This window comes from Brachyhypopomus gauderio, chromosome 16 (genome assembly GCF_052324685.1).
Source record: "Brachyhypopomus gauderio isolate BG-103 chromosome 16, BGAUD_0.2, whole genome shotgun sequence".
Classification (NCBI taxonomy): Eukaryota; Metazoa; Chordata; class Actinopteri; order Gymnotiformes; family Hypopomidae; genus Brachyhypopomus; species Brachyhypopomus gauderio.
Window position 1 is genome coordinate 8,264,065 of NC_135226.1, and position 16,892 is coordinate 8,280,956.

Consider the following 16,892-nt stretch of genomic DNA (forward strand, 5'->3'; position numbering starts at 1 on the left):
TCACTACTTTTCACTTTACCAACAATGTGAGATTATACTGTGTAAAAACAAACTTAAGTGTCAAAATAAAAAAGAGCTTGAACTCGAGCTCTTAATCATGAACTGCACCGAGAAACACTGGAGCACATTACCCAAGCAGAAAGAGACGATGGGCACAGCAGAAGGAGACGAAGCTCATAACTTAACCTGAAAGTGTCCATATTCTTGCTCTTCTGGTCCAGACAGACAGGGTCTTGGCCCGACAGGGTCTCCTGCTCGTTCATGCTCTTCCTGTCAAACATACAAGACGGTATTAACCAACCTAACGCCAGCTACGCTGGGCCGTAATCGGTACCAGCGGTACTAAACAGAACCTTTTGCGCACGTTTTTATCTCGCACAAATAAAAACAGAAGAAGCAGCGAGCGTCGTATCATGATCTCGACAATCACCCATCAACTACCGCGCAAGGCTGGTTTGCTGAATAAACTTCAGCCCAGACTTCACATCATATGATTGCAGATATTTGCAGACATGTATTTACTTCTGGCTATTGCCAACTAAATGTAACAAGTCCGCCATCAAGCCAGCTAGAGATAGTTATCGCAATTAACCAGCCTCGCCTCCACCACAACAGCCAAGCAAGATTATTACTAAAGCTAGAAAGAAAACATGATCAATCCAGCAGGTCATAGCGAACTACCTCGCACTTCGACTCGGCCTTACTGCGCAGCAAGAAGGTTTTTAATGCATTAGGGAATTAGGAGTAACTAAAATATCGCAGCCCACTTCCAATCTGTTTACAACACTGACGCGAGAGTGAAGTTTTGAACTTGCTCAATGAATTTCAAAATAAGAGTCTCAAGCCGTAAGAGTTTTACGCCATGGCAACGCTGTATGACTTTCAGAGTCGTCAAATAGATGTGCTGTTCACATTACACAACTGGATAATAACTTGAATAGCACATTTGATTTCATAACTTGAAAGCAAGTTTAAATGTTTTTCCTCAATAAGCTGTCAGTATAGTTCGTTAACCAGTCAACACTGGTATGATTTTTTAAAATCACTTTTCATTCAAAATGCTCGATTCTTTTTAAATGTATGTTGAGATTTGCATTTTAATCCCTTCATATATTGTTTACATTACAGTATTGATCAAGCAGCTTATCATAATCCATATATAATTTGACCAGTCTTAAAGTATTAATTAAACTTCTAATATTAATCACTTTATGTTTTGCTTACAGTATAGTATTAATCAAATAGCTAATTATCAAGTGTGTCTGAGAAAAGGCCTGTATGCTCTGTCCCATATTCCAAGTGCCTGTCGTTTTCTAAAAGAACAGGATGCTTAAGAAGAAGAATACGAATGTATATCAGTTTGACAGGACCAGGAAGCGAAGGCCTCTCTCCCACTCTTAGTAAGGAAACATCTGTATGTTTAACGTATGTGATCTACGTGCAACTCCTATGTATGGAACCACTATTAAGTCTGTGAAAATCATAATTGGCAAAAGTCATTGTAAGATTTAGGGAAAAAACAAGATGAGCTCAGCGGATTGTGAATGTCTTAGACAATCAGCCTTTGTCTAACAGGCTAGGTTAGGGAAAGTCCAAAAGAAACGGGGGGGCTTATACCCAGGCCACAATATATAGAACAGGAGGAAAATGGGTCGGGCAGAGACCTGCGCACAGAGCCATAGGGTAGAGTAGATAGGCTTGTGTGTGTTCTCTCCAGAGCGCTCTGTATTTTTGTATACATTTAATAAAAGGATAAAGACAAGACTGGTAATGTTTTCTCTTGCAATCAACGAGCATGCTGTGCTAGGTGAAAGAGGATCAAAGCACGACATGTATTACACTGTTCACTAAACTTTGTTAATAGATGTTATAACAGGAATACATATTAACAGGAACAAGTTAACAAATATACTTTTGTCATTTTACCTTAACTCGGACATCTAAGGGACGGTAACAAGAGAAACCAGTTACACCAGTAGCTTAATGAGAATATAAAAAAATTCAGCCATATCTATGGATCTTTGGTAGCCTAAAGTATAGAGATATAGGAAATTTAAACTCGTAAATGTCGATTCTGCATGAAGATAGTTAAGCAAATATCTATCTATACTAATGATGACATGGGTCTTTAGCAAATCATTTATTCATACGTTCAGAAACAATTTGCATTTTTATATGACCAAGAAGACAGCTCATTAAAAATGATGCTAGATATAAAAAATACATTAGGATAGCTATCACTAACATGGTCTGAGAAAACCACACAAAATCAACACAGTTTAGTCATGCGTGTTCTCTTTAATTAAGGGTTTGCGCCTTGATCGCACACGGGGAGCACGTTTCTTCTGCGAAGCCGGACCACGGCGGAGTCCACGCCCATCGCGGACCGCTTCGCACGCGCGTCGTCCACCAAGTGCATTTGTGAAGCCTGCAGGTCTTCTATGGTCTTCTCTGCAGACTCCAGGTGATGCTTCAGCATAGCGCTGCCCTGAAAGGCAGACTCAAAATGTACCACTGCACACTCAAACATAAAAGCTCCCGTTTCAAAGCTTATGTTTGAGAATGTGAATGTTCATGCATAAATAAACTAAATAACATATTTATGCTACAACATGCTACAATTACCACTTCAATTTGAAATTATGTACAATTTTTGATCATGAACAAAATGTACTTCAAATATCTGCTATAGGTTGTAACTGGTGGTAAAGGCTAAATATCAATGTTCATGGTTATCATATTTACCCGTGATGGGTATTACAGTAGTAAGTGTTTTTACTGTGGACTCCACTACCTGTGTTAAGAGACGGGACTCTGGCAGCTGGGAAATTTGGTGTCTTCCGTACATCTGCACAACAGGCCTGTCCAGCCTCTCTCTGCAGAACAGGTCAACCTTGGAAACTGGGCCCTGCACCAGAAAATTACTGGACATGAAGGGATGGTGTTTCTCCTTATTGGAACATGTCGTTAATATTACAACATGGGCTACATGGGAATTTCATATAACTTGGTAAAATTCAAGTCATATAAGAAATTATTTTTGTTGGGTTCCTTGTCATTTTACTTTGCTTTTATCCCATACACTATACCTTTTGCTTCATAAATATTCATGCACCACCTTCATGTTGGAAACAATAAATATGCTACACTCAAATTCTGAATTAGTAAAACTCCAATTTGAGTTTACTGTGTAGACAGCAGACATGAGTTAAGGACACCAGTGCATACCAGAACTCTGCCCTGGCTGTAGCTGGCACATTGCACCTGCCTCTGCTTACGAAAGATGGCCTGTCTCACAGATGCAGAGCTCAGGGCTAGTTGATTCTGATAAAAATGAGCAAGAAAAAGAAAGCATCACATGCATTTAATATTTCACTTTTTTCCACCTATGCAGTAAATATTTTTTATCAAATCAAATTCAGTGTTCCTTTCTGACAGGGAGTTTTTATTTTCTTTAAAATAAAGACATAGTGTAAGCATGATTCTGCTGATGTCTTACAGATGCTTTATCTTACCTGCAGACTCACTGATTCTGATATTTTCCTCAATATGCCCTCGTTGACTGAGTGATGTAGGGTTGTCTGCTTAATGACCGCATCCCTCATGAGCTCCTTCACACTCTCCCGAAGTTGCTCCGATTTATGCAACACGTCTGATGATGACTCCAGTGCCTGTTTACACTCTGCATATTTGGAAGCGTGTGTGTTGTGGAAGGGGAAGAAACTGAGAACATGTATTTACCAACAGGACAATAAAGCTGCAGTAAGCATTTAAAAACATGATGAGCTAAACATTCCACATTTACAATATGATTGCAATTACAAAAATTGATGCACATAAAAAATAATGGCTGCAAAATGAATGCAGACATCTTGGTATGTAGGCATGTGTTTGGAACGAGGGTGCGAGGACAAACAAACACACACTGCTCATTGTGCATTAGTGCATTATCTTCTCACAGAAACACAGATTCTGCCACATTAATTTCAGCATGAGTACCTGCAGTTAGTGGTCCAGACGGGTCTGGTTGCATGGATAAAGGAGAGGGGGAGGGATGAATGGTTGCGGAGGCCGATCCGTGCTGAGGTAGCAGCTCTATTGCCCTGGACCTCTCAAAGGCACAAGCACAGAGTTGCCTGCTGCTCAGAGCAAGGGCCTTGAACAAAACACACACAAACACCTGCTTGGGGGCACTCGTTTTAAACTCACCCACCTTGACATGTGCGATAAGGAACACACATTTAACAGAGTCAGTCTGATTGTCTGCTTGCCAATCCTGGTTACTTATTTGCAGTAAAGCGTTAAAGTGCACATTATATTAAAAGTAAAATTCCAGCCCAATTGAAGGACTTTTATTTGCATATAGTGATCTACTTTGGCTTATTACCTGCTGCTGAGTTAAAGTGTTTCTCAACATCGCTTCCAGGTTCCATTTCAGCTCCTTTAAAGTTTTTCTCTCGTGGCTGAGCAAAACATCTGCTCCGTCTTTTCTCTAAGAATAATTTGCATTTTTTTCTTTATTTGTACCAGTCTGATGGGAGCAAAGAATACAAGTATACAAATAATGAGCAGTATAAATGATGCAAGCGCGTTCATCACTCACCGCCTCGTTGGCGGTGGGTCTCAAAGTCCTCCCATCTGCACTCTGCTGGTTAACTAGTACAGCCTTCCTGAAGCTCCGAAGCAGTTTCTCCAGCCGTTCCCTCTGGTGTTCTAGTTTGGTGGCCTCCTGGCTCACCCTGCCCGCTTGCCTTCGCAAATGCCCCTCCACTTCCCGCACGTTGCGCATGTATTCGCAGGCCAAGCCAACACATGCCACCGCGCTTTGGTCGCGCAGGGCCGGCGGAGGAAAAGGGCCTTTCACAGCCAAAGAACTCAACTTTGATGACAAAAATAATATTGGTGTAAGGGAATTTATTATTATCCACTGTATATGAACAGTCAATCTGAACACTGACATTTTGTGCACCCTTATCTGTGCGTCTGCACCTTTCTCTATTCATCTTGCACTTTTACATTAGGCCTACTCTTACATCCAATCCTCTCCTGATAAGGAGAACACTACTCATACATGTTGTATTATTCTTAGCCATTGTCTTAAGACATCTTATATCTTCTACATTTAACTTATGAAACTTTAAACCCCTTTCATGACACCCCCGTGTTCCGAATCTGTTCTCCTGGCTCCAGCTACAGAGCCCTGATGGCGATTATCAAACTAACCTAACAATTTGTTAAAATGTACAGGAATAAATACTAATTTAATATAATAAAATTATATACTTTACCGAAGTCACCGCGGATTTTGGTCGAACATTACTTTTCTCATGGTCATCAAACTCCTTTTCCACGTTCTCGTTACCGCCGTGCGCCACTAAATCTGGGAGTCTGGACTTAAAGGGTCTTCGGTACCGAGCCGCGGAGCTGAGCGCTGCCGTGTGGGACCGACGCACCAAGTGTTGGGCCCGCTGAACACAGCGCAGGGTCCCATCTCGCCAAGGTGGAGGCCCGACGGCCACTGAAGGAAATGGAGCCGACTGAACAAGTTCTCTCATGAGTACCAAGATGTTTTAAATCACGATTTAATTAAAACTTTAGTAGAATCACGCCACCCTACATAGTACAGTTACTGTACCAAAGTGTTTTTAGTTTCCAAAGCAACAGAAATGCGCTCCAGGCTCCAGGAATACGAGATGGCAACGAGCTATTCAGTAGAGATCACGTTACCTTGCAGCGGGACACGCTCCACGGGACCAAAATAGTGGACCCTTCGGTCTTCTTAACGCATTAAAAGAGGACACGTTTGTTTTGGCACCGTCAGTAAACCGTTTATTGATACTAGGAGTTGTCTAAAGTTGCTAAGGAGAACGTGTCGTGAAATAAAACTAACCTCACCCGAAATTTACAGGTACGAACAGCCAGAGGGTTCGTAAAAATAAATATCAGTCCAAGAAAACACCTATACTCTTACATTCCACAAAAATAAAATCTAATTTAAAAACCGAAATATACCCACCAGAATCATTAATGAGCAATAAAAATGTAATTTATGACAACCAGACAAACGTTTCTCTCTCCAAGGCTTGGAGGAAATGTTACCGTTTACATACAAAATAAGGACATGTATATAAATGTGGCCAAACCCAAGAAAACACCACAAAAAGTAGAATAAAACGATACGACATCAGAACAAACTGTAGATTTCATAATAAATACAGATTGACCTTGAGGTCATGGAAAAACATTTAAGTGATTTGAGGAGGCAGAGACCTGAAGAAAAAAGAAAGAAGGAAGGGAAAAAAAAGACAAACACCTGCACCACGCTGTATTATGCTGGTGGAAATAAAAACGTATCATGCATTTTGCCCTGAATTCAGGCTAGACGTTACAGGTAGTGGCTCTAGTAAGCTGAAAGACATTTAACAGTCTCCTCTGGCAGCATATAGCAGTGTTGGACAGCATCCTGTACTTAAGACACGGAGATGAATGCTGAAGTAGCAGCCACACACATGACACAATGGGAGAATTACCTGACATTATTAAATATAACATTCATGAATCATATTAAAGTGCATATCTGCCAAATTGTCTCTTGCACACACGCAAACACACTTATAGTGTGTGTTTGAGGGCAACTCTGGGTTCCAGTTTATTGGAGATGTTTTGTTGCAGCTCCATTAGCATGCCATCGCGCTTCTCCGCGTCCAAGAGAACTTGCTGTAGAAAAATACAATAGCACACTGTTGCAATCTCCTCAAGAAAGAAACACGAACGCCAAGGAGGACATTGTGGTTCCTTCACATAAAAGGGATACACTGTCTGATGAGCTAACTAGCAGGAGAATAGTGTCATCTGAGGAAGTATTGAAGACTCATCTACAGTGCCTTGATAGAGAAACAACGAGGAACGCACGTACCTCGATGAGCCTGTCTCTCTTCTGCAAGCCCTCCGTCAACCGGGCCTCTTCCAGGTGCCAGTCCGCCTTGGCGCTGTGACATGCGTGCTCCGCCTGCTTCTGCGCCTTCACCGCCTCCCTCAGCTCCGCCCGCGCGTCCTTCAGCTGCGACGAGACCTCGGCCAGCGCTCGTTTGTGAGCCTGCCTCTGGTTCTGGCAACAAACGGACCAATCACAGAGCAGAAATGGAAAGGTCGTAAGGTCAAAACATTCAGATTCAGCACTAGATTTTCAAGTAATATCTCTTTACATACCACTAGAAAGTGGAATAAGGCAATAATGCATATTGGTGAAGTTAATCATTTTCAGTCAGTTTCATCTAAGGCTTGTATTGCGGGAGGATGTTATTTAAATCACGTATATTATGTAAAGGCTTTGTTGACTTTGTAGTCCCAGCAAATACAACCAACACCAAAATAATTATTCCCCAAGAAGAACTGATGCGCATATGCAAAGCATGAACACCACAATCAATAAAGAACATGGTTGAGACAGCAGCAGGAAGTGTAGTCACCTCGATCACAGCCTCTGCATCCTTTAGACCTGTGGAAAGTTGGGAGACTTCCTGTGCCAAAGTGACACTGTGCTCTTCCCAGTCCTTCAGGCAGGTTGCAATCAGGGACTCCTGCTCTCGTACCTGATTGGCCAGAGCCTCCTCAGCTCCACCTCCTGACAGCCCCCGACCAATCAGTGAATCCGAGAGGGCCTGTGCGGAAGCATCAATAGTCAACAGTGCTTTTACACCAACGGTTGTCATTTCTGTAGTATTAGCCGTTAGGTTTCTCAAGAACAAACTCATAAGAGGTATTTTTGGTCAAAAAGAGGAAAGGAAAATAAATAGATTAGAACAGAACGATTCTCAACCTGAACATCCTTGTGAGAGCTCTCTAGCGCCTTCTGTAGACGAGAGATAATTTTGTCCTTGTCCTGCAGCACCACTTCCAAGGCTGATTCGCGCTCCTTCCACACCTCCTTCTGTCTCTGCATATCCTCCATTGATCTCATCCTCTCAGCCAGCTCCACCCACAAATGCTGGGGGGAGGAGGAGATAGGAAAACACTCTCAACAGGTCATATTGCTCGACTACAACAGGAAGTTATAAACGCGCCGATTATTTCCACTACAAACAAAACTGGATTTCACTAGGCTGTAATTCAAACCACCAGTGACGACACCAATCTTTCCACCTGAAGCACAATACTGAAGGTTTTGAACCGAACTCTAACAATTTGATAATAGCTCAGTGTGAAAGCTCCAAAGTGAGTTTTCATCAGTCAATAAGCACTGGCAAACAGAGAGCCTGTGTGTGTTTGCCTTACATTTATGACATCCTGGTTACTCTGGAGCACACTGTTGAGGGTTATGAGGTCATTCTTCTGCTGGCTGCCAGCCTGTCGGACACTCTCCAGTTCTTTCTGCAGGCTGCATTCTCTCTCCCTAAGCTCAGACACGCGGGTCTCCAGCAAGCTCTAAAAAAATATTATATATGAAACACACACACAAAACATACACATTGCACATTTCATTATAGCCAGTGTTTTTAAAAAAAAAAAAAAAAAAACACGATAAAGCTGTTCTTTTAGACAGGATGAAAATTCCTTAATATTTTAAATTCATGTTTTATGACGAACATTCACAGTCCTGCACAATAAAACATTATGTTATGGCAAGGCCTTTTCAAAGGACCCAAGCGTTTTTCAAAATTTTTTTTGTCTTGTCCAGTTTGGCGCTACAATCAGAGACCGTATGTGTATGTATGTATGTATGTATGTATGTATGTATGTATGTGTATATATATATATATATATATACACACACACATATATATATATACACACACACACACACACACACACACAATACGGCTACAATACGTGCAGGGCTTTGGTGCCGTGTGGTGGTGCGAACTGCTCCCCCTAGTGGGCTAATGGACTCAGTGCCTCACCTCGCGCTCCGAGAGCGTGTTGCTCAGGACCAGCGTCATTTTGCTGATGAGTTTATCGGTGTCCTCTAACCCAGCTCCCATCTCAACACACAGCTTCTGGATCACAGTCACAGATTCCTGAAGAAGGAGGCAACTCCAAGTCAGTTGCAAGTCTGTTGTAAGTTCTCAGACACGTACTCGCAATAAGCAAACCAATGAATGTACTGCTAAAGCTGACCTGAATGACCTTTTCTCTGCTTCGCAGTGATTGGCTAAGGTGGTGAATGAGTTCACTCTCACTCTGGGAGCTGCTGGGTAGATCCTGCAACACACCACCAAAGATACAGACCAGAGACCGACATGGATCAGTCATTTCTCCTCATGTACCCTTAAAGGACGGTGGAAGTCATTAACCTGACTTAAAACGATCTACAGGTTCCTGTGAATGCATTCCAGACAAACAGCTCCCAATTATGTGTTCACATTCAAGAAGAAAACTAAAATAATACATCTGCAACAACAAGGGAGAGAGAGAAAAAAAAACTCCCACAGAAGCGCTTTGAGCTTTAAAAAAAAAAAAAAAAAATCAATTCAGATAAGCTTTCAGGGCACGGTAATCTGGACAGAAAAGAAGACAGGAGTCCACATGCACATCGGCAGCTGAACTGCTAGTTAATGATATGCTTAAAAAAACAACCAAAGCCCAGGGCAAACTCCTCCTGCTGGGGAAGATTCCAAGAAGAGGGAAGGGTGTGTAAGTGTAGGTGTACATGTGAGCCTCCATCTGTGTGTAAATGTGAGGGTGTGTAGGTGCATTTGTGAAAATCATCATATGACAAAGCAACACACCCTGTGAATTGACACACACACAGTTTGTCTTTCACAACACACTACATGTGTAAGAACACCAGGGTGTTTTAACTAGGGCCTGTGTCCAAAAACTTAGTTTCCACTCAACCACCACACTTGCAGTTCTTGAGATCTAAACAGCGCTTACTCAGTTAGTATGGTAATTAGGGCTGTGCATTATCAGATACTCCAGTACAGCACCTAAATGTATGCAACAATACATTATAATATAATCAATTATATTATAGATGAAAAATGTTGACAGATGCGTCATTTTACTGTTTGCACTGTAATTGCATATCCTTGACACTTGATCCTTGAATCCATACAACTGCAACTATTTTCAGCTTGTCTCCAAGATGTGGGAAATGTGGAAACAGCCTTAAGGCCAAACCAACAGAGATGTCACATGCATGGCTGAATTTCTGTTTACTATGGCTCCGTCCGAAATGTTGTAGTTCCCTCCTATACAGTATGCTAAAGCAGTATGTGATAAAGGGTAGTATGTCAGAATACATAGTATGCACTAAACAGTAAGCGAAAAGTACCCAGATGGCTTACCGAATGGGTTACTTACGAACCCATTTGAAGTATGCGATTGCAGCACACTGTCCTATCCCATGATTCAACTTGAGCATTTAACTATGATCGTGTGACATGCGTCATATAACATATGTAAAATGGCGGACGTAGTATGTCCAAGGTTGTATGCATACTGCCCAGTCGCCTACTGAAAGAACGTACTACTTTAATGGTTGAGCAGAATATAATGCACTGAAATCTAGTGCCTACTGCTTAAGTATGCCATTTTGGACTGAGCCTATGTTTCTTACCAGTGGGGGTGATGGCACTGATTGACTGGCATTACAGGAATCCGATTGGACACCTTCCGGAAGTCCCGCCTCCAGGATCCCAATGTGAGCCTTTGCTTGATCCAGCTTCTGTCGCAGCTGCTTTACAGCAAGGTGCACTCTGCCTGTCGTGACCTGAATTATATTTAGACAAATCACAAAATGGTCTTAAATGTTATAATTTCTTAAACCATTCTTCATTATTACTTTATAACATCTTGCATAGATAAGGGAGTAAGTTATTAATGCAGAACTGTTTGAATTGATCTTCTGGAGCAAGACATCTCCTCACCTCCCTGCGCAGCGGCACAAACTCATCCCTCAGGTCTGCCAGGACATCCTCCATCTCTCCATTGACCTCATCGTCTACATCACCCCCCTCTCCAAAATTCAGCATTTGCACCAACTCCATCTTCGATGATCCAGTAACATCATCCTTCCATCCTTGTGCCCTGCCCAAAACAGGGATGCGGCTTCCGGCTGGAGACCTGACCGGCTTTCTCTCCATACACTTCAACTCTTGAAGGATGGAATCTAAGATGAGTGACTGCTCCTCGGGCCAATCAAATGGATCGGGCACATCCAGAGAGTCCAATGATTGGGCTGAGATTGTGCGAGATCGTGCTTGCAGCGAATGGCAGGATCCAGATAAGGAGGTGGGAGTAGACCCGAGTGACGGAGTTTTAGACCAATGGAGGGGCATACTCCGGGACTTGTCCCGTGATAAAGCTAAAGGGGACAGAACCTGTCCTGGCAGGTGACGAGGAACTCCACACACAGACTCATAATCAGAGTCCGACACCCTTAAAGAGTCACAACACTCACAATTTTTCAATTTACTGCATCTTTTACCTGTTCTTTTAAAATAAGGACACGAGTCTGATTTTTCGGACCAACACTCGTACGCAGAGAGCGCCATGTTGTCCCTCAACATCTCTCTATAGGCCCTCCCTGGGTCCCCCTCTCCACATCCGTCCCTCACGTCCACATCCTCCTCACTGGAGCTCTGCCTGGCCCTCAGATCAGACGGGTGGCGATGTCTGTAAACATTTCTCACCCACCTTCTTATACTATCCCTTTCCTGAGTCAGTTTCTGCAGCCTTTCCCTGGACAGCACGCGGACCCTGGCGATAACGGTGTCGAACTTGAACACTCGCTCTAGCACAGATACACATTTGCCACATATGAACTCCCCCCTTGCTTTCCCGCGTGGTACAGGCTGCCCCAATATGTGTTTTAGCACAGAGAGCAGGTCCATTCCTTTAATAGGTGTGGGCAGGGCTTTGAAGTACAAATTAGAAGAGCCAAGAGATACAACACTGCCTAAAAGAAACAGACAGATTTTTGTGAAACAGGTTTTGGACTGACTACTACATATTCAAAATTTCCCCCCCCCCTCCCTCCCTCCCTCCCTCCCTCCCTCTCTCTCTCTCACACACACACACACACACACACACACACACACACACAGGTATGCATAGATTTTTATAATAAAATTAATTGATGAATATTCAAGATACAGTCCTAGATTAATTCAGCTGTATCTAATGTAATGGATAGTTTCAAATATAGTTGCAATGGAAAGAGAGTTGGTGCAAATGTGTTATGGAGTCATTCATACCCCTTGGGCTGCTCAGGGCAGACCTGGACGGAGACAGCGTGTTCGAGTCTGTTGGGGTTTGCATCGGACCCCCTTTTCTCTCACTGGCAAAGAGCCATCGGCGTTGGTTGCCCTGCAGATCGCCCCCACAGATGCGACATTCTTCCACTTTGCTTCTAGTAGCCATCCTAACTGAACCCTGGGGCCTATAAAAGAGTTAAAAGTTGATGTGCTCGGATAAATATTTATTAGATGACAGCTATGAGACCGCAAGCTCCGACACCGCTGGCTTTGAGGATAAAGTTACCTGGTTATAAGTCAGACGAGTTCAGGCCAGATTCTTTAACACTACAGCCCCCCAAAATGCGATTGGTGTGTGCAGGATATTCAGTACGAGTCTAACAGCGCCTGTACCGTAGATGACAGCTCACGTATTCCAAATAGCCCGGTTGTCTCCACAGACTGTACACGTCCCCGCACACGTCGCCCTCGAGCCGCTGTGGCCAACACAATCCCACCAAAGTCGCATTTCGCGTAAACTGCGACTGCTTTATTTTCGGAGCCGAAAATGTTTAAAAACATGTAAGATTTGACATTTTCAACAAGACGCAAGACCGGCTATATCCTCGAAGAAAGATTAAAATACACGAATACACAAGCAAAGAAAATTAAACAAACAAAAAAACAAAACGCACAAACAAGCTAAATGAATGACTAAATCACATTTCGCCAACCGAACTCTAAATCTCGGTTATAAAATCGTCCTCACACAACGTTCATACAGCACCAGCGAATCTACGGGATCCTCAAAACATACAAAAACTAAAATAATCGACTCGAAGTTTGTTGGAAGACGAGGTGACACTTAAACCCCAACTCGACAGGACAAACTCGGACTAGTACTCCGCTCTGTGAAGAGCGAAACATGGAAAGAGACCGTAAAGCTTTCATAACTCCGCAATGATACAGGTATATTTCGACCACGAAAATAAACGTTCGGCGTTTCAAAGTTACAAGTTAATTTTCAGTTTAATTTCTTACAATACCTACCAGAAACGTCCACACGCCCGAGCTGGAATGAAACCTCGCCGCTCCACCTGGTGTGCTGACGTAGTCGGTAACGCTCTACCTGTTGTGTGGAGGCCCCGGTTTACGCGGCCACGCCACGCGAATATAAAAGCCTCCATACTTACTTCTGTCGGCGTGGACTTAAATCGACTTTGTGCTATTACATAATTACGGCGCACACACACAAAATGATAAATCCACGTGAATAAAAAGAGATTTTGTGTTTGTATATTTTATTTTTGTTATCTTTAATTCCTAAAATGTATGCATATTTTTTTATTTAAATCTTGTTATACACACCTGCAAACATTGTGTGTGTGTGTGTGTGTGTGTGTGTGTGTGTGTGTGTGTGTGTGTGTGTGTGTGTGTGTGTGTGTGTGTGTGTGTGTGTGTAGGTTTTAGGCACCTAAGTCAGCCATTTCTCAATGCAGTTTTTGTACACAGTGAAATTTGAGTGCCAGAAGATGTGTTGGACTCCAGAGACTGCACACTGGACCAGGACCCCTCTGGAGTCTAGTGTCTTCAGCCCAAATACATCACTTTGGTACCACTGAAAAAAGAGAAAATATGAACCTATTGCTTGAGGTGCATTATGAATTTGACTGCAATTAATTTAATTACAATATGAATTTGATTTAGTTGCATTATGAAGTTTGACTTGAATGCAATGTGTGGTTTATTTGACTACATTGCATTTTTTAGAGTGCATTTTAGGTTTGATTTGGGTGTTTTTTCAAGTTTGACTTCAGTTCATAAATATGTTTGTGTTTCAGTTCACCCACCTCTTGTTTCCTCATTTCGACTACTGTTTCATTGCTGTCATAGAACCCAAATAAACTATTGGAGGAAAACAACACAGAAAAGTTGTTTGCAACAAGTTTCTCACAGTGAAGCTGAATCTTTTCATGGTGTCAAATGAGCTCCCTAAAACACCACACCCTGCACAACCCTTTCAATACTTCCAAAGGTGAAGTGTCACTTTCTGAGGTCCAGCCCAGTTTAATTCTTAATAGGGGAGCTAAAACATCATGTATTAATCACTGAATGTTTTATTTATAGCAATGACTTTCATGAACAGCACTACTAATCTTTTGAATGTGCGTTAATATTTAGAGATAAATTTAGCCTTCATCTCAGCATCTGTTCAAATATTTTGGGGGATTGTTTCTGGAAATCCATCATCACAAACTAGCCAGACTGATACCTTGACTGCCAGGGTGTAATAACACCATCATCCGGTCCACCGATCATGACTAGCTTCTTAATGCGCAAGAAATTTTTCCGCCATTCTAGGAAAGAACAAGAAAGAGCTGAATTAATTTTGGCTTCAACTTTAAAAAGGCACTTTTCAAAACAATGTGACGTTAATGTTTGATTGCTGAACATGATTTCTATGACTGAATTACTTATGAGATGTGTGGTGTGTTCTGCACAGAGAAATCTCACCTGTTAAATTGGGATGCTTTTGCTCACCATTCAAAATGGCAAGAAAATTGCTGTTCTTTAAGTACTTTGCTCTCTGGTGTGGATCTATGGAATGAGACAACGGGTTTAAGATGAAAAGTTGCACATACAAGTTGCACTGAATGCTGATGTTGTAATTTGCTGAAGACCTATTCTGCAGAAACTCTAGATATATTTGCACATATATAACAAAGTTTGACCAGGATTTTGTAGGTTTTTGTTGCAACTGTTGATGGAGCATCGATTTAAGTACGATTTAAGCAGATGAAGTCAGAATATTGCCATGTATAATGCATTTTAAATCTGCCCACAACACCTATGAATTAGTTCCAAGGCAGTCAGACAGTTGGCAGAGAAGAAAAGATTAATACAAAACAGGGTCAGAACAAAAGTGTAAGTGTCATAAACACACACACACACACACACACACACACACACACACACACACACACACATACACACACACACACACACACACACACACACACACACACACACACACACACACACAAAACCAAACAAGACAGACATGGTGAGTCACAAAATGATAATGAGATCCTGCATCCTCCAGCCTGGTGGGCACTAAAGTGATTATCATACATTGATGATGTTTGAAAATGTAATCAGTGTGGTCAGAGTGAAACGGGCAGAGCTCTTACCATTCCAATAGTTGCAGATTGAGATCTTTTGTCCCCACTGGGTATAGCACAGACGATAAATCTTTGACTTCATATAATTCGGGAAGATATGTTTCAAATAAGATGAGTCTATAAAACAAAAAAATAATAAAATTCTTCTAAATAAGAAATGAACTTTGTACATAATGCGATGTACACAGTGCTCTATGCTGTACTGACCTCCATACTGGCCAGCTAGGGGTGAGGAGAGAAGGATCACAGAGTGGACATTATGTTCAGGAAGTCTGGCAAGGACTCCGCGGCAAACCAAACCACCTGCCCCAGTAATCCAATTGAATATACAGATCGTCACAGAGCCGGCAAAAAAACAAAAGTTCTCTGTGACAACAGGGTTAGGAATAGACTGTAAGAAAGAGCTGACAGGTGCCTGACCTTGTGAGAAGCAAATGAGATGAACTCCGTCTGGGGCCTTTTGCATGACGGTTTCAACAACCTTTCCGAAGCCTTCAACCTGCTTCCACATGGGTTGTAGACTGGCTAGATCGTCATAAATGTCCACCGTGGTCACCCTGGTACCTGGGTGAGACTAACAAACAAAGTGTGAAAAAGAGAAGTCTGGGAGTTTCATTCAGAACTGAAAGACTGAAAAACAAAACTGGCATCAGGTGATTTGGATAGTTATACGAAAAGACTGTCCACATCCCCAAATGTGCTCCTATGCTTTAAATGATTGTGTTGAATTAAATTCTGTTAAATCAACCTTCTGGAGAAAGAGATTAAAAAGTAAAGATGATGTTGGTATGTTTATTTTCCAAAGGTCCAGCCACACAAAAAACGTGTTTAAGTAGGATCTCATTGTTATTGTAATAAAGTTTCCCAGATAACTCAAATCCCATGTGCAAAATTACATTCTTTAAAGTACATGGATAAGAAACACAAGAGAAGTTTATTTGAGGGTTTGTGGTTGTCACAGTGGAAAAATATTTTCAAAAGCAAAGTGTAAGAAACAATTTGTGCTTTAATGCTGATACATTTTTAAATAAATTTAACACATATAAATTACAGTTACAATGCAATATGTTTCACATATGTGAAACAGGCAACCTTCTGATCATTTTCTAAAGTATTGTTCACTTTATGCATAGCCTGTACATGCAAACAAAATTAAATATTATTAAATTAAATATTGAATAAGCAGTCTAGTGATATCACATGCTTCCATACCTGAGTGATGAAGTGCTCCAGCTTGATGAATTGTTTGGGCCCGTCAAACAGTCCATGAACAATAATGACAGGACGATATGTCATCTCTGCAGCTTCAACAAATGCCATAAATAAAATCATACAACATCTTACATTATTCATTGTTTTCATTGTGTTAGATATTACCACATTTAGCTGACACACTATTATGTCCAAAACTTAACCTGTGCAATCAAGCAATCTTATTAAAATTAGAAGTAATCAAAAAATGGTGATACTGCGATGTGTCAAATGTAATATTGAGCTGGATTGTATTAATAGGCTCAGAACTTCCCTTTTT

General features: G+C 41.7%; 3 protein-coding genes across 3 annotated transcripts; all 3 read right to left on the reverse strand.

Moving 5' to 3' along the window:
• Positions 1-2,127: 2,127 nt before the first annotated feature.
• Positions 2,128-5,707, reverse strand: tektl1 (tektin like 1). Its single transcript, XM_076976497.1, has 8 exons — positions 5,289-5,707; positions 4,604-4,879; positions 4,388-4,492; positions 4,000-4,156; positions 3,516-3,682; positions 3,229-3,324; positions 2,795-2,908; positions 2,128-2,488 (listed from the first exon to the last, which is right to left on the reverse strand). Exons 1-8 carry the CDS (start codon positions 5,553-5,555, stop codon positions 2,303-2,305), a joined length of 1,368 nt encoding a protein of 455 aa, XP_076832612.1. The 5' UTR covers positions 5,556-5,707; the 3' UTR covers positions 2,128-2,302.
• A 133-nt stretch (positions 5,708-5,840) lies between these two features.
• LOC143477750 (uncharacterized) lies at positions 5,841-13,381 on the reverse strand. Its single transcript, XM_076976493.1, has 11 exons — positions 13,230-13,381; positions 12,201-12,385; positions 10,872-11,902; positions 10,562-10,714; positions 9,118-9,201; positions 8,901-9,017; positions 8,275-8,424; positions 7,820-7,987; positions 7,470-7,661; positions 6,917-7,108; positions 5,841-6,717 (listed from the first exon to the last, which is right to left on the reverse strand). Exons 1-11 carry the CDS (start codon positions 13,364-13,366, stop codon positions 6,613-6,615), a joined length of 2,514 nt encoding a protein of 837 aa, XP_076832608.1. The 5' UTR covers positions 13,367-13,381; the 3' UTR covers positions 5,841-6,612.
• Positions 13,382-13,468: 87 nt separating this feature from the next.
• On the reverse strand, positions 13,469-16,848 carry ppt2a.2 (palmitoyl-protein thioesterase 2a, tandem duplicate 2). Its single transcript, XM_076976502.1, has 8 exons — positions 16,574-16,848; positions 15,782-15,935; positions 15,569-15,664; positions 15,371-15,478; positions 14,694-14,777; positions 14,452-14,536; positions 14,030-14,084; positions 13,469-13,797 (listed from the first exon to the last, which is right to left on the reverse strand). Exons 1-8 carry the CDS (start codon positions 16,721-16,723, stop codon positions 13,654-13,656), a joined length of 876 nt encoding a protein of 291 aa, XP_076832617.1. The 5' UTR covers positions 16,724-16,848; the 3' UTR covers positions 13,469-13,653.
• Between the last annotated feature and the right edge of the window lie 44 nt (positions 16,849-16,892).